Genomic DNA, 18,144 nt, shown 5'->3' on the forward strand with positions numbered 1-18,144 from the left:
TATGCGTATATATACATATATATTTACAGTAGCATGAGACTGTTGGGTCCTTCTTAGGCTATGACACAGCATGGCCTAAGATCTTTTTCTGCTAACTGGCCACTTCTGCCCTGTTGTGGATCTGTGTAACCATATTTGACTTCGCCTACTACAGAATCACAGAACTGTAGAGATCAGAAGGGACCTCTAGAGATCTCTGAGTCCAACCCCTGCTAAAGCAGGTTCCCTACAGCAGCTGAAGCAGTATCTTTCTGTGATCTCTCCCATTGCTCAGCACATCGCACCTTTTCAGCTCCCACTTATCCCTTCCCAAGACTGTCATTCTGATTTATCAACGGAATTTTGGATTGTGATATTTTTCTGCAGAATTTTAGGTGGGTTATTTTAGATTATCTGCCAGTGAAGTAAGCGCTCCTGCTGGGGGAAGCACACAGACTGTAGGAGCAGTTTAGAGTGAGCCTCCCATTGCTCCGTGCCAATGCTTTTCTTTCCCCTTTCCCTGGGTCAATATCTCAGCTCTTTTTGTATCTTTCATTAGTGATAAACACTGGAAGCACTTGTGTATTAAGGGTAAACCTGAAGAGTAATGGTTAAAGGCTGTGTCAGATTCAACTCTGATAGTGCAAGGAAGCAGTTTTGCCACAAGCAAACTGTGCTTTGCCAGTTAAAGGTGCTTGTTGCACTGAGTGCCACAGCCTGATATCTACTCTGTTGGCTGCCAGGTAATTCTATTTTCTCCCCAGGTTTTGCAACACCGAGGATCTGCATTGGCCTGAAACTTTGCCTCCAGAGGAGGGCTGAAGGGAGGGTAATCCGTGCAAAACCTTTCTGGGCTGGGAATTGCGAAAGAGGTGTTTCAGCTGGGGGTGGGGGGCTGCGTGCCCCTCCTTACCGTGGCTGGGAGCTTAATCGAGAAGGGCTGGAGATAAGGGTGCACTGTGTGGGACTAGAGAGGAGTTAATTCATGCGGAAGAGTGCAAGTGGGAGTGCCAAGCAGAGGCAAGAAACCTAACATCCTCCCTCAGCTTTCCAGATTCCCTGCAGCACTTTGTGCTGTGCTGCTGTCAGCCAAGGGGAAGGAAGCAATGTAAGCAGGGCAGGCTGGGTGCGTAGCAACTGCGTGGCAAAGTGGTTATCATTCCCAAGTGTGGCTGTAACAAAATTGATTTTTCTCCCCTTCAGCTTGGCAGATCTCCAGGTGCCTGCTTGGGCACAATGGAGCGCATAGCTGAGAGGGAGGGACTTTGGGGTGATGGTGGGGGAGATACAAAGAGACAGAAGTTTAATCATTGAACCGATCACGCTGGATGGATTTATTTATGGAACTCAATTTCCCAGGAACTCCACTGTTTCGCCTTGGGGGAAATGCCTCAGCTGAAGTTTCTCTAGCTCTAGCTTAGTGGATAAAGACGTGTCGCTTTGGAATTACTCAACAGCAGCTGTCACTACTGACACCTCCATCTGCCTTGAGAAAATGTTCGCCGTCCACTTGCTAGCTTTCCATTTTGCAAAGCTAAAGGAGGATCAAATAAAAAAGGTAAGTTAGAGCAGTAACCTGTTTTCAGAACTGTTATGCTCTGCAGGGTCTGCAGTGTGTAATGCAGGCTACTTTATGGCTTTTTCTACTGCCGCTATGGAGGAAAATGGCATGAGAAGCATTTGGATACATCTGATGACTGTGAAAATAGGTCTGCTTAGAGCTTTTCCCTGCACAATTATAAATTGCAATGGAACAAATGATCTTCAGTAAGGAAAAATGATATTTAAACTTGACCCGGCACGGTGTGGTGTAGTCCAGAGGGCAGGAAGGACCTTTCGTTAAGTTGCTTTGTGAGTAGTGTGGAGGATGGGATTTTTAAATCTGAGTAGGTGCCTGATTCACTCCCATGATAAGAAGGATAGGAAGATCTCCTGGGGGCTTTGGAACAGGTCTTCTGTGATTCAATACACAGTTCCAAGTAGTGGTGGTGGAATTAGAAGTGGGAAAGCTAAAAGTGAACCAGATCAGAAGCTGTCAGTACTGAAAGTGAACTGCCTGGTGGTTGCTTTTCCCATTTGCTTTCATGGCTGGGCTGCAGCGGGTTGTTGTCCCTCCATCATAAGACCACGTGGGACCTGTAAGTTTGAGTTAGAGGCACTGCGGTTTCTAGACGTGTCCTCAGGGGTGCTCTGTTTTCCTGGCGTCTACACAGAGTGCTTTGTGGCTGTCACCACCCAGCCCTGTCCTCTAGTTATACGGTCAGCTGGAGGTGGGGCTGTCTGCAGGTGCATGGCAGGAGGTAATGCTGCCTCCGTGGCAGGGTGAGCAGCACTGGGGTGTCCTCACTGTGCCTGTGCTTACACATGAAGGTCAGATGTCTCTGATGGCCACAGCCCTTTTGTCCCCATGTGATCAGAAGGGGGCCCTTGTGCCCCTGAAAACCAGATCTAAGGTCTCTTGTCTGGACAGTGTGTTTTTTCCCTATGTCTTTACAAAGAAACAGAGAGGCCTTGTGGTGCACTGCTTGGGTAGAACGGGCTCTTACAAGAAACACCCAGTGTGTGTGGCTGAGGAAGGGTTTTCCTGAAGTGGGGACAATGGAGAGAGGGGCAGAAACATTCTGTGAAGCTCTTAGAAAAATAAAATCTTTTTGCTAGGTGCAAACTAGTTTTGCCTGAAGGCAAGAAAATGTACTGCTCTGCAGAGGCTTCTTAGGAAAGAAGCTCAGTGCAGGCAGTATGGAGCAGAGCTGATTTCTCTCTAATTAAAGAGAAGTCCCTCCTTCCCTACCTGACCCTGGCTTGTTTGCCTTCTGGTGTCAAGAGCAAGAGCCTCTCTGCCATGAAAACACTGCTGATTCTATGTTGAGGTAAGACATTTAAAAACAAGGACTGTACTTGTGCTGGAAGGGAGGTGGTGCAGCAAATTTTGGTGTTGCATGACCTGTCCATTCCTGCATTTGTAAACCACTGATATGGTAGTGTGCCTTTGTTCTGGTTGTAAATCAAGATAGAGAGCAGGCAGGCTGCGCCTTATCTGGCTCCTTGGAGAGGATTTTCTCCTTCTATGGCTGTAGGTAAACAGGGCAGAGAACACAATTTCCGTGGGGTGCAGAGAGCTTGTATGTGGTGTCTGCAAATACAAACGTGGGCATTTTTATTGCTTTTTAGTTTTATTTCCTCAAGGAATTATCTCAGAATGTTACGTGGGCCTGTGTGAGAGTGCATGGCTGCTGCATACCTTGAGTCATTGTGTTTCCTTCTTTCGGTATGTCCAAGAAAGCAGTGCTAGTGTCTGAGCTGGGATGGTGAATCCTGCACAGTGGCAGGGCCTCAGGAAAGCCCTAGAGGTAGTCCAGTGGTGTCCAAACTGGGGCTACAGAGAAATATGTAAATAATGGTCCTTTCAAGGCATGGCTGTGTCTTAAGGCAATTGCTGCTTCTTGACAATGGCATCTTGTAGTTTGTCTTTCTCTTGCTGTTGGGTAAGGCCTGCATTATTTCCAGGGGGCTGACACTCTCAAATGGGTCACTGCTGACCATCCATTTAAAACAGGTCTGTGAATACGTAACCAGGTAATTGGTTTGTGCCTCATTAACATGGGTGGCCACTCAGTTACAGGATAGGCCAGTTTATCCACAACCTGCCTTCTTTGTTTAAACAGTGCCACTTCTTAGATCCTCTATTTCCCTCTAATTCATCTGGCCTTTATTTTGATCGTATGTTGTGAGTAACGCACTCTTAAGTATGTTTACTGCACCCAGAATTGTTTTCTGGATGTAATCCTAACATCACAGAGAACAGAGGGCAGAACTGGGGTGAGAAAAAGGCTTTGAGTTCCAGCCTGGCATGCCAGCAAAGTTAATTGTCTGTGGAGTGAAGCAGTAGCTGAATAGATGTTTTCAGACTGTAGCCGACACGCTTGGGCACTGACGGCATTTTCTGGACCTGACTCAGATGGGTCAGATCCTCACCAGCTTTGCAGTTCTAGTTCATTATGTGAACAGGAGGAAAAGATGGGGTAAGAACAGCCTGTTGGGATGTAGGGAGACTTGCGGGTTTACGTGGGGCAGAAGTTACTGGTCCATCAGAAAAGATGGCTTACTTTCTGTCAGTAAGGCTCATGAAAGCAGCAGCCCTGCCAGCCAGCTGCTGAACACCGAGCAGTTTGCGTGCCTTCCAAGTAACACCTTCCCTGCTGCCAGGTTGACAGGTACCTGTACCACATGCGTCTCTCCGACGATGTCCTGCTGGACGTGATGGCTCGCTTCCAGGCTGAGATGGTGAAGGGTCTGGGCAGAGACACCAACCCCACAGCGACAGTCAAAATGCTGCCTTCATTAGTGCGCTCGCTTCCTGATGGCTCAGGTGAGTTCCCCCTGCTCCCACAGCAGTGCTGGTTTAGGGAACAAGATGGGTTGTTGCTTGTACTCAAGGACAGCGCAGCAAGAGCACAGGGCAGCCGGTCCCCTAGTTGACTGCCTTAACTCATGCTCAGCAAGCAGATGTCTGCTGAGGAGACTTGTGAGTGTTGGCAGGGTTTTTTCCTCACACCAGATGCATTTAGGCCAAGCGCTGCTTTTTGGAGGGAAAGGCGTAGTTATAGATCTTAGGAAGCAGCCTCTTTGGTCTGCAAATATGGCTGTACCTATTGCAGGCCTAGTAGCAGGAGCTGTGTCTGGACGTGGCAAGGGCAGCCTCTACAGCCCGGAGCCTGCAGTGCAGCGTGCTGCAGGTGTGGGGAAGTGAGCATTGCTGGTTCTTGTCACTGCCCAGCTGTAGGATCTGAAAGCCAGTTCTGCTTGGAGACATGCACACCCAAGGTAGCTCTGAGGCTCCTGGCTCAGCTGGTGCCAGCAGTGCACGCTGACAGATAATTTTCTATCCTAAGTAACATAATTTGGTTTGTATTTTTTTCTGTATAACCGAGTCTTTGAATTCTTGTAAGGCTTAGGTGAGGATGCAGTGCACAACACCTGCTGATGCAGAGAAATGTAAGAAATGCTGCTCTGTACATCATTCCCAAAGGAATTGATTCTCCTGAAGTTAATCTTCTCACAGTTAAATGAGAAATAATAGCTTTTATGGCATAAAGGGAACAATTGGTGGTAGCCCAAAGTTTCAAGGCAGTCCTTTGAAATTAGGGATGTCTAGACATAATTCCTCAGAAAGTGCCTGGTTGGAGTTGAGTGCCCTTCCTCTGACAGCAGCCTTCACCGAAGAAAACTAAATGTTAGCTGAGTCCTTGTTACCTCTGTGGCCATGGGGTCCTATGGTCTCGTATGACACTGATCCTACCCGGAAGTTGCAGGGAGCACCTCAGGTCAGGAGACTTGGGAAATTACATGTCATGTCAGCATTGTTGCAAAACTTTGTGTTCCTCAAGGCCAACGTTGGACAGTGGTCTCTTGGCCTGTGTAGCCTTTACTCTGTACCCAAGGACATACTTTGGTGTCATGTTGGGCTATGTGTTCTTGATACACCCATTTTAGGCATGACATTGATTTTTCTATTTTTGTTTCTTTGCTGAATTCCTTATTGGTTATTATGTTTCCAAACAAAACTTCCAGCAGATTCAAACACCTCCAACTTGGCTGGATTATGCCATTTGCAATAGCAGTGAATTTGCAGATTTTTCACTGCCCACAGTATTACTACCTGGAATGACCTGTGTGGAGCATCATTAATGATTTAGAGATTAATGATCTGACTAATGTCATAGTTTACTGAGTAACCCAGTTTGTCTCGTCACCTCTATCATATGTAGCTGTGATATTACAGATGTAATTTCCTGCTTCCTTCCCTCTCAGGGTCATGTTTGATGAGTTTTAGTCAGGTGCTTGGACCATGGAACAAAGATCATGCAGGGCTATGACATGCATTTTCCTTTCCTTTTCATGTGGGGTGGATAGATAGTGCTTTATTGTAGTAGTGAGTAGGAAATGTCCTTGGGCCTTTCTTTCTGCAAACTTCATCCTCCTCCAGCTTAAAAACGTGCTGCTGTGACAAGAGCAGAGGCCAGGTCCCTGACTCAAAGGGGTGAGATCCTGTGGTCATGGTGAGGCAGGAGCTCTGAGCTGCCTTCTGGGGGATTCTTGCTGCACTGGGGCTTGCTTGCCAGCCATCACCACTGATGGCTGCCCACTTGTGTTGCAGAGAAGGGTGATTTCCTCGCTGTTGACCTGGGTGGCTCCCAGTTTCGTGCCCTTGAGGTGAAGGTGTTTAATGATGGGAAACAGAGCAGCCAACTGGAGAGCAAGTTTTACCCTACACCAAAGGAAGTCATACAGGGCAGTGGAGCAGAGGTAGGCCATGCAAGGTCTTTGGTGGTGGTGCCATGCTCCAGGAAGTGTCTGTGAGTCAAAGCCCGATTCTGTTCTCTCCTTTCTCTCCCAGCTCTTCAGTTATGTTGCTGACTGTCTGTCAGATTTCATGGAGTCCAGAAACCTGAAGCATAAGAAGTTACCTCTTGGCTTTACGTTCTCTTTTCCATGCAAACAGACCCAACTGGAAGAGGTAAGGTGCAAAAAAGATATTGGCAAGCATAGCTTGTTGCAGAATCCTTAGAAGCTATTGCATGGAAGTGTTACTTCGTAGCCTTTTTGAGGTATTGCCTATCCATAGCGCTCTGAAGAAGGCATGGATGAGCCATTTAATTACAGTCGACTACCATTCAAGGACTTATCCATTATCTCAGGGCAACAAAATCTTTATTATTTAGCTTAATTAATATTCCATAGTAACCATGTGCTTGTATGAAGTCTGCAGGCCTTTAAATCACGTATTTTTGGGTCCATCCTTCCTTTTTGATCACTTCTCATTCAGTACTTTTTACAAGTGATAGTAATTAGGAAAGACCTGTAGCAGAGCTGCTTGAAAGGAAGAGCTGGTTACAAATACTTTGTAGCCTCTTATTATAGTTTTTCTTCTCGGGATCTGTGCTTTGGGTTCCAGTCCTACAAATGCTTTGTGCTTTATCCTGTTAGTGTGTTACAAACACTGATAAAACCATGCATGCTTTAAACAAAGAACAGGGAGGTGCATTTAGAAGACTGGGACTTCATTTCTATGCCCATTTAGTTGCTGACATGCACCCAGCTGAGGTTGAGATCTTTTGCTATGACTTCTTTTTGCCTAAATATTTATGTGTGTAGAGACATAGTAGTCTTCCCACAGGTTTGCATACCAAAGCTAGAACTTTTGGGTCACTGAAGTTTTACTTTGCAGGGAGTCCTTCTTTCCTGGACGAAACACTTCAAGGCCCGAGGAGTGCAGGGCACAGACGTGGCGAGCTCTCTGCGCAAGGCCCTCCAGAAACATAAGGCAAGTTCTGTGTCTGAATCTGAGTGGCCAATCTTCTCTTGGTCTGTGGGTTCTTCAGGGAATTGTTGGACATTCTCCAAGGCCAGCCAGTAGCAAGCATTCAACATGGCTGTACACTGAGTAGATCTGGCTGTGGGCCTCAGAGGGATGGAGTGATTGATGGTAATTTTTGAAGACCGTAAAGTCTTTAAAGACCGTAAAACTTGATTAAATCTGCCTTTAAACTAGTGTATTCCTTTGAATAGCATGCTGTTTAATATTTTGGGAAGTCTTGTTTTTCATACTCCATGCTATTGGTATCATAATCTAAGAAAAATCATATCTTGGCATCTCTGTAGTAGGTCTTCTGTTTTCTCACATGGCAAAAATACAACCCTAATTTTAGTTCACTTCTTTCTCTGCATCAGACTTGTAGTTAGTAAGAACAAAAGATCTGAGCCTTCCTGGGTGAAGTCTAGCCCCCTGCTTATGTTGGCATCCATGTTGCAGATATTTCTGTAATAGATATTTTGCAATAGATATTATAGATATATGATATATATAGATATAATAGATATTATGCAATAGATAACTTCGACCATGCTTAATCAAGTTACCTTCGTGTGAAAAGGGAACTGCACAGCTCTGTTGGAAAAGCTTTTTGCACATGTGTGACATTGCTGCACAGCCTTGCATTGAGTAGTTACATTTATGTCTTCTTTTACTGCCAGTTTTGCCTGGTGTCAGTTGTCAATCTGTCACTTTGCTGGGGTCTGCTCTTGAGGAGGGACATTGTTTGAGCCTGATCGAGCTGCTACAATGCAGAGTGTAAGGACAGCCACACCAGTGTTAGAATATCACAGGGCTCAAACCAAAGATGTTGCTCTTCTGGTAAAAAGGGATGAATCACATGAAAATAAGTCATGCAACCAAAGATCCTGTCTGGCTCATCACTTGAAAATCCTCAGATATCTTCTGCTTTACAGCGTTGTAGGGATAATGTTGTAAAGGAAATAATGTTTCTTTAAAGGGAAGAGTTTTCCTAAAGTAATCAAGTACAAAGGCTTTGTAAGTTTTTTTCTGTTAATTGCTCATCTTCTTGCTGTTAGGACATAGACGTCGATGTTTTGGCAATGGTCAATGACACTGTAGGAACCATGATGACCTGTGGTTATGATGACCCACGCTGTGAAATTGGACTCATAATTGGTAAGTTTTTCTCACTATGTGCTCACTGTGCACTGTCTTTTTCCTTGTTTGGTTAATCCTAATGAATCTTGAGTAGGAGGGAGTATCCCAGTAAAGGAAGGAGCAGGAAGGAAGTGGAAAAAAACAGCGGCTGATTTTCAAGCACGGCTGCCCTTTATAAAGCAGCTGTTTTTATGCTGATCACATTGCCATCAAATACCACAGTCCCCATTTTGTCTGGGTTCAGTTGTGACCAGCATACTAAACTTTTCTGCTGACTGCATAGAAAATTACTGTCTGTCTGTCCAGAGAAAGCTGAATTCATCTCACGTCTAGTAATTAGGATCAGCTAGGCTTTCCATAACCCTTCCACTTCACACAAATTGGTGACTCTTTAAAGGCACATGGAAGTACATTTGAGATAGGGGAAAAGATGATTTTAAACAAGTCAAATCTTAGATGAATTTCTCACACTTTCACTCATTGATAAATGAATATTTAACAAGTACAGGTGGCTTGATATTAACATCCTTACCACTGGGTTATGTGTTTATATTTTCTTTCAAAGGCGATATATTGATTTACTTGCAAACATGTGGGCTTAAAACAAAAAGCCTGAGGCAAACAGCTAATTTAACCACACTGGCTCTAACACAAACAGGGACTGGCACCAATGCATGCTACATGGAGGAGATGAGGCACATCGATTTGGTGGAAGGTGATGAAGGGAGAATGTGCATTAACACAGAGTGGGGTGCTTTTGGAGATGATGGTGCTTTGGATGACCTCCGCACAGAGTTTGATCGGGAACTCGATCTGGGATCTCTCAATCCTGGAAAACAATTGTAAGTGATTCCCTTGATTTGATTTGCTTTGGCCATATAAGTTCTCTGAGTGCATTTCTGGCATTTCCCAGGAGTCCCATTGGAACAGGAATGCAGCTGAGCAGACCCTAACAAATGTGGCCTTGGTCCTTTCCTATTCAGATCTTTCTCTTCAGGGAAGGGTGGGTTTCTGAGAAGGTGGGTACACCTCTCTGCCTCCCAGGCCAAAGGGTTGCTGCTGCAGTCACTCACGTGTCATGAAAAATAGGTTGTTGCTCTGGTTTTTGAATAGTCTTTTTGATTACTTATCTTGAGCTGGAGTTGGGTCCCAGGACCTCGGGAAGGCATCACATCCACAGCTTATCTTCTGGTCCCCTATGCAGATGCTTAAATGAGATCAACCTGCATAAGAACATTCTTGAAGTTGTGGAGGCTTTGGTGAGCTTGTGGGCGTTTTCTAATCCTTCTTGCTTCCCATTCCAGGTTTGAGAAGATGATCAGCAGCCTGTATTTGGGGGAACTTGTAAGACTCATTCTTCTTAAAATGACAAAGGAAGGCCTGCTCTTCAACGGAAAAGCGTCAGCAGCTCTGCTTACTAAGGGCAAGATTGAAATGAAACATGTGTCTGCAATGGAAAAGTAAGGGCCTGAGATATGCCCTTTAACAGAGGTGCTGTTAAATTTCCACAAGCAGAGCAGTGATAATTAATGTTTCATAATCAGGGAGTGCTGGGAGTTGATCGTGAACTGTTCAAATTGATTTTACTTTTGCCTAAGAGAAAAATGGATTCTTCTGTGAGTAGAAGTGATGGAGGATTGGGTATTAACAAAATATCACAGTAGCAAATATATTGTTAACCATCACAGAATACAGGTTCTCTGTGTAAAGAACTTATTTGGAGACCTGAGCGCGTGGGGGGATTTTTCAGCAGTTTTCAGATGTTTAAATATTAGGGCTGTGGATGGGCAAGGCATGCTCCAGGTCATCTAATGGATGGCTGCATGGGAAACTGAATCTTGATCTACACTGTTACTTCAGGAATAATTTCCCTTGTACTGAGTGAAGCTGCTGTGCTCTTCTTCTATGAACTAAATATTTATCCTGTCCCATACCTGGCCAGCCTCTCTGTATGTCTTGCATAAAACTGAATAGCCTTTAAAAATTCTGGTCTCTCTCCCAGATGCTTCTGGGAATAGTGTGGAAAGGGCACTACTGATCTATGGAACCAATTATGACACTGCTCAGTAGGTTGTACCTTGGTCTTCTCTCACTTGTCTGAGCCAACATGCAGATACTGATTTAAGTGCTGCCTTAGTATCTTTGCATTAGGTGATCCTTTCCTTTGTTTTGGGTTAGATACAAGGAAGGTCTGAGCAACACAAAAGAGATCCTCACAGAGCTGAACCTGTTTCCCTCTGAAGACGACTGCATTGCCGTTCAGCATGTCTGCACCATCGTGTCCTTCCGCTCAGCCAATCTCTGTGCTGCAGCCCTAGCAGCCATACTGACCCGACTGAGAGAGAATAAAAAACTGCTACGGCTGCGAACCACTGTTGGGATTGATGGAGGACTCTATAAAACCCACCCCCAGTAAGCAGCTAAAGAGGGTTCGGTAATTGCTGGACCTGTGTTGATATTGCAGTGTCTCCACCTGCATATATATATGGCTTTTGGAGAAGAGCTTGTTTTGCTGCAGGGTTGGGATGAGATGTGGTGGAATGTAGAGGATCTCATTATCGCAAGGCTGCTTCAAGAGCTTTAGAGATTGGGGTGGGACGGGGGGAGGGAACAACGTGACATGGCAGACTGGCATCTGAGTAAGAGCAATTGATTTCCCAAGTGATTCCTGAGTATCCACAACACTTGCTGTTCATTGTTTCCTTCTTTTTTTCCCCCTATGCTTACATTTCTCCTACTCTGAAGACTAATTATCTGCTTTCTGATGGTGGGTTCTCCATTCTTGCCTGGATTTTCCCCCGTGGCACTCACACTAGTTTAGAGGTATCTTCACATTCCTGTAAGCACACAGCTTCTGCAGAACAGCAAGAAACCAGAAGTATTGTGTCTGTCTTGTTTCTGACTCTGTGCTCCTTGGGTAGCGCTTCAGTGCTTGCAGTGTTGAATGTGCACATGCATTAGAAGCAAATGCAAAGCAAGCCTTGTGTGAAATGTTCTTTATTCCTGTAGATATCCTAAGCGCCTGCACAAGGTGGTGAGAAGGCTGGTCCCAAATTGTGACGTTCGGTTCCTCCTCTCTCAGAGTGGCAGTGCAAAGGGGGCTGCCATGGTGACAGCAGTGGCATACAGGCTGGCCGCTCAGCGAAAGCAAATCGATGCTGTTCTTGCACCTTTCCTGCTATCCCTGGAGACCCTCAGAGATGTAAAGGACAAAATGAGGACCGAGCTGGAGTATGGGCTAAAGAGAGAGACACAAGACAGGGCTACAGTGAAGATGTTGCCCACGTATGTCTGTGGGACACCGGATGGAACAGGTAAGGTTATTACCTGGTCACCTGGAGATGGTGCAGGAAAGCTGCTTGTCTGGCAAGTGCCACAATTTCTGTTGGCAAACCAACATTTCCTGCAGTGTTACCTGGCTGGTCCATTAGCCCCTGGCCTAACATACAGATGGGATAAATGCCATAAGGAGTAGTGTGCTGTCACTGACCTGGGTGAAGTTTCTTGCAAATGTCTGGCAGAGTATAGCATTCTGACTGGAAAACATGCTAAAAGAAGCACCAAAATGAAATATCTTTCTTCTCTTACAGAGAATGGAAAATACCTTGCCCTTGATCTTGGTGGGACAAATTTCAGGGTTTTGCTCGTCAAAATTAGAAGTGGAAGAAGGAGATCAGTACGAATGTATAATAAAATATTTGCCATTCCTTTGGAGATCATGCAAGGGACAGGGGAAGAGGTAACTTCTAAAGAACACTTAATTGATCCAACTGAGCCCCAGTGCATGGGAGCAAATGTGGCATGTTTTTTCTGCCCTTCCAGCTCTTTGACCATATAGTCCAGTGCATAGCAGACTTCTTGGAGTATATGGGGATTAAAGGCGCCCGCCTACCTCTGGGTTTCACCTTTTCATTCCCGTGCAGGCAAGCCAGCATTGACAAGGTAAGGACTGCAAGAAAGAATGAGTCAAATGGCAGCTGATGTCATTTTGGGTGGGAGGATGATTTGTTGGTTGGGAGATTGCCAGCAAAGACTCTTCTTCTGAATGTTTTCCTCCAGGTAGGACTTGGCAAGGTTTTTAGTGAGCAGAACTGAATTTGCTTGTTCAGAGCTTGGAATAGTTGGATCTCTCTGTCTTTGATTTATCAATCTGACACATACGGCTTTATGACAGATCTCATACCTTTATCTTCCTGGATCAGATGTAAGAGTAGTAATTACAATTAAAAAATCTAATTCAGAAAGAATTCTTTCTTAATTATTTTAGTTCATTTTCTAAAGGGAAGAAAAGAGCTTTTTCTGCCTACTTCTAGTCAAATATTTACCACACATTAGGAAATGAGAGACTACTATTTTATTGAATGTTTTCATGTCCTGGTGGTTTTCGTAATAGTCTCTAAATCTTGAGATTAGTCTAATCTGCCTCAGTTGTCGGCTCACAGTTGTCATTATAGCAGTAGAGTTGTCTGTTTGTTGGAAGACCAATCAATACGCTTTCCAAACCAGCAGCACAGGATTTAGATCTTGGCAAAACACGAAGAAACAATCTCCACAACAGTAATGGTGAGCTGAAATGGAGATTTTTTGTTTTGTTTTGAAGAGCAGTTTTTCTTCCTGTTGTCTCTTGTTTGTTTGTTTTTCCTGTTTTTGGACAGACAGTGCAGAGCCAGTCACCAAATGGAAGGCTCATTACTTCACAAAACCTGAAAACTGCTTCTATTGATCCAGGCTGCTGTCCAAAAAGAAAACAAGCAACATTGTCTGCAGTACCGATGGTCATAACAACTGTTATTCAGTGAATGAGCTTAAAATTAACAGTTGACGTTCGTTAATGGTAGTTGTGTGTTTATTTATCGCAAATAAATTTTTCTGGTACTCTTTCCCCCACAAATGATGCAATGAATTTGTGCACAGAAGGAGGTGAGATGGGAATGTTTTCCAAAGGAGAAAAGTGTGTTAGAAGGCACTGAGCTGATAAATGCCTGTGTAAACCTGAAGTCAATCCTATCTGTAGTTGAGTCATAAAGATATGTGGACGTGCACTCTGCACTGGGCACTCACTATAGCCTGGCCAGGGAAATAACAGTATAGAATCATAGAATCACAAGGTTGGAAACAATTTATAAGATCATCTAGTCCAATCGTCTCCTCATCACCATTGCCACCACAAGCACTAAACCATATCACGCAGCACGTCATCCAGTCGCCTCTTGAACACAAGAGGTATGTAAAAAAGATAGTTCAGGATCAAAGAAAAAAGGGTATATGATCTTCTCTTTTCTCCCTCTTCTGTTTCAGGGAACGCTTGTGGGATGGACAAAAGGATTCAAGGCAACTGATTGTGAAGGGGAAGATGTTGTTGATATGCTTAGGGAGGCCATCAGAAGAAGAAATGTGAGCTATTATTTTCTGAGCTTCCTGATGTACTTAATGATTTAATTCCTGATGCCTCTTTCTCCACAACTCCACTGGTGACTGTGACTTGTGTTCCAGGAATTTGACTTGGACATTGTAGCGGTGGTGAATGACACTGTTGGGACAATGATGACTTGTGGATATGAGGATCCAAACTGTGAGATTGGCCTTATTGCAGGTACGGTGATGTTGAAACCGCCACTGTAAGCAGCTGCTTGGCTTCACACACTTGTTTAGAATTTGTAAAACAATGTCCTTTATTTGAGTTTGATATATGGTGTTACTATTCACTTGGGATTCTTGGCAGATCTGTATGGTATTCCACAGAGCAGACAGCACTGACAGCAGATAAAACCAACAGTTCAACAGGTTCAGGATCTGATGAAGCCCAGTAACTGAGTGCATGGTGAAAGAGTATGAGAACAGTAAATACGTCACGGCTCTTTGTTTTAGCAAATGGTTCGTGGTGTATTACAACCAAGCTGGCAGCAATGACTGATCAGTGCTTGCCAATGGCTGCCAAAGCCATTTCTGACCTATAACAGGGAATCTGTGTTCCTCTGCACTGGGAATATTCTGTGCTGGATCCACTTCGCTCGGTAACATTTCTGTTGTAATACTGTACAGCACGCACACTTAGGGAAGCATTACTGCTGATGCCTGCTTGTCTAAGACCTGGGGAGGTCTTTGAATGGAGAAAAGAACTTTAAAGATGATCACTGTAATCACTTTTCTTGTATTTAAGGTGCTAGTTCACTCTTCTGACTGAACTCTTGACATTTCTTTTCTCCTAGGAACAGGTAGCAATGTGTGCTACATGGAGGACATGAAGAACATAGAAATAGTCGAAGGGAATGAAGGAAAAATGTGCATTAATACAGAATGGGGAGGATTTGGTGATAATGGCTGCATTGACAACATCAGAACAAAATACGATAAAGAAGTAGATGAAGGCTCGCTAAATGCAGGGAAACAGAGGTAAATGTGATGATTCTGATGCTAAGAACCAGATTGAGCGAGTCTTTGAGACACTGACTGCTTTATGAAATGAGGATAATGAAAATAATTTGAAAGGGTACTTCAATAATGATTCATTTGGTGGTTGAAAAATGGCTATTGCTTTTGAAGGTTTTACTACTTTCCTGAGTTTATCATGCTGATCAGATGTGTACGTACCACTCCTGTTAAATAATCTGCAATCTCTTTAAAAGCACTTTTCTTCTTTGATATTTTAACAGATATGAAAAAATGACCAGTGGAATGTATCTAGGTGAAATAGTGAGGCAAATTTTGATCGACTTGACCAAACAAGGACTGCTGTTCAGAGGACAGATTTCAGAATCACTGAGGAAAAGAGGCATATTTGAAACAAAATTCCTATCTCAGATTGAGAGGTAAAGTTAATTAATTTACTTGCTATGATTTCTCAAGGTCTTTTAGGGCCTGTAGAAAAATAATCTTCTGTGAAACTGTGGAGCCCTTTTCTTCAAGAAATCAATTATGGTTCTCTCCTTTGCCCCCAAGCCCTCAGCCTTAACCCAAATAATGAATCATCATTTAATTTCCACACAGCTATGTTGTCTTCAAGTACTTAGCCATTGAACACTACTGCATCTGGAATCTTTTTTTGTAGATCTTCAATACTTAAAAATAATTAATCAAAAATCAGTGTTACATAAATACTCCCTGAACATGTGCTTACCTACTTATCTGTGCATGACTACAGCAGTCCTCAGGGATGCTTGAAACACTTTGACTACCGAAAAAACTTTGAAGATATTGTCTCGGCCATTAGATTAAGGAACAACACGGTCAAATGACTGATCTGACACAGCTTCCTCATGATATTGGGAGCTAGGTGAATAACTGGAAATACAGATGAACATAACAAAGAATGGGCCATGAGCAAGTTTGGGATCTGGACTGAAACCTGCTTTAAAACAATCAGAGGATGTGAGAACTGGAAGCAGTGGTGCCATTTCCTTTGAATAATGACAGAATCTCATCTGAAAGGCTTTAGAATTTTCGTACCTGCCAGAGCTTTCCATAATACTGTGACGCTGCCTGTGTTTCCCTTTACGCAGCGACCGGCTCGCCCTCCTCCAAGTCCGACGGATTCTGCAGCAGCTCGGCCTCGACAGCACGTGTGAAGACAGCATCATTGTGAAAGAGGTGTGTGGGGCTGTTTCCAGGAGAGCTGCACAGCTGTGTGGAGCAGGACTGGCAGCCATTGTAGAGAAGAAGAGAGAAAACCGAGGTGTGGAGCACTTGCAAATTACCGTTGGAGTAGACGGGACTTTGTACAAGCTTCATCCACAGTGAGTACCTTGATGCCCATCCCTTTTCTGTTTGCTCATTTCCACTGTGAATACACACCGATTTCTATTAGCCTTCTTCTGAGGTAGTCAAAAACGAGAGAGGATAAAGATCTAACAGGCTTCCCTGTATCCTGTCATTTCCTTCACCTAGGCAAGGAATTGAAAACTGGAGAGAAAAGTCCAATTACTGGCTGAAGGCTCTTTCTCTGTGGGGTACTGAGGAAACTTTTCTAGTATTTTTCAGTGTTTTAGGGGATTTCTACAATATCTGGGTATTCCAGAAGGAAAGCAGTGTTGAATTTTTAGAGCTGGGACTGTCTTTGTGAACAAGGCTTTGAAATAGATGTATTAACTTTAGAGTTGTGAGAAGAGGCAACATGGAGTACTGCATCCAGGTCATGAGCACCAGCATAAAAAAAGATGTGGACTTTTTAGAGCCATGAAGATGACCAGAGGCCTGGAGCACATTACATGTGAAGGGAGCTAAGGGAGCTAGGCTTGTTCAGACTGGAGAAGAGACAGCTCTGGGGAGACCTCATTGAGATCTCTCAGTACTGAAGGGGGTGTACAGAAAACAAACAAACAAACAGAAAAGAGGGATAGCAACCTCTTCCACAGATAGATGACAATAGGACAAAGGAGAATGGCTTTAACTGAAAAAACTGAGATTTAGGTTAGATATTAAGAAGACATTCTTCACTCAGAGGGTGGTGAGGCGCTGGCACTGCTGCCCAGAGCTGTGGGTGCCCCATCCGTGGAGGTGTATGGTGCCATGGATGGGGCCCTGGGCAGCCTGAGCTACTGGGGGACAGCCAGCCCATGTCAGGGGTTGGAACTGGATGGGCTTTAAGGTCCCTTATGACCCAAGCCATTGCATGAGAAGTGCTTTCTCCATAATCTCTAAAGGCTAGAGACATGTCTGATATGTTGCTGAAGAAAATTAAAATAGAAATACAGAAATTAAAATCTGATAGAGTATAGGAACTTGTCTCTGTTTTGTATAGGAGGAAAAACAAATGGAAAGGAATGCTCTGGAGAACCAGTGGAAAGTGTTGGTTGAGGTTATGGTTCCTCATCAGCAGATAAATGCAAAGGTCTCAGATCAGAAAAGCACTCCTGGAATATTCTTCTCTCCCTTTTTTTTCAGTTTTTCTAGGGTCCTGCAGGAAACAGTGAAGGAACTGGCACCACGGTGTGATGTGACTTTCATGCTCTCTGAAGATGGGAGTGGGAAGGGAGCTGCTCTCATTACTGCAGTAGCAAAAAGATTGCATAATATTGGACAGAAGTAAAAATAAGAAGTAAATTCAATTCATTTCAACACTACCAGGCATGCGCACTAGAGATTTGTTGACAAGTGATTGAAGACAGCTTTGCCAGACACCAGCATACAGGTACCTGTTTTTCAGGGAGCAGCTGGTTATTGAGCAGCCAGGATTGTGGATTTTTGTCCCTTGGACATCTCTTGGGTCTGATGTTTCTTCTCCCCACCATTATGTCTTGAAACACTGCAACGTACTCAATTCTCTACTTCCTGAAGCGCATCTATAACATCTATGGGAGAGTCAGACAAACAAAAAAAACCAATCCAACCAACCAAAAACCCAACAATGTATTTTTACAATTGTTTAATTAAGCTACTGTAGCGCAAGCAAATCTATCACAAGTTTCTTAGATTTGGTGTGGTTTTCAGTTTTGACTTGGCCTGTCTCAAGGAGTGTTGAGATCTAGTGTTGCACATATCTAGTGGACATGTTTGTTTAATGCATCCCAGGTTTTACAATAAATCTGCAAGTAAATAAAATGAATGGACTTTGGTCAGTGATGCTTCCCCCAGCACCCAGCTACATTGGTTATGAGTGTATTGTAATGTAGTAGTTCCCTGAAGTACTGGAGTGTGTTTAATGATGCAGTGAAAAAGAAGTGTGATTCCAAAGA

The 18,144-nt window shown here is 44.0% G+C and overlaps 1 protein-coding gene across 1 annotated transcript; it reads left to right on the top strand.

Annotated features, from left to right (window-relative positions):
* Nucleotides 1-1,474: 1,474 nt before the first annotated feature.
* Nucleotides 1,475-17,498, top strand: LOC306946288 (hexokinase HKDC1; the record flags this gene model as incomplete). The annotated part of the gene is made up of 18 exons (XM_079535274.1): nt 1,475-1,537; nt 4,186-4,348; nt 6,137-6,285; nt 6,377-6,496; nt 7,208-7,303; nt 8,392-8,491; nt 9,132-9,315; nt 9,778-9,933; nt 10,652-10,885; nt 11,483-11,787; nt 12,064-12,212; nt 12,296-12,415; nt 13,772-13,867; nt 13,967-14,066; nt 14,683-14,866; nt 15,127-15,282; nt 15,973-16,206; nt 17,354-17,498. 18 exons carry the CDS (start codon nt 1,475-1,477, stop codon nt 17,496-17,498), a joined length of 2,754 nt encoding a protein of 917 aa, XP_079391400.1.
* Nucleotides 17,499-18,144: the final 646 nt, after the last annotated feature.

This window comes from Tetrao urogallus (genome assembly GCF_951394365.1).
Source record: "Tetrao urogallus genome assembly, chromosome: 5".
Taxonomy (NCBI): domain Eukaryota; kingdom Metazoa; phylum Chordata; class Aves; order Galliformes; family Phasianidae; genus Tetrao; species Tetrao urogallus.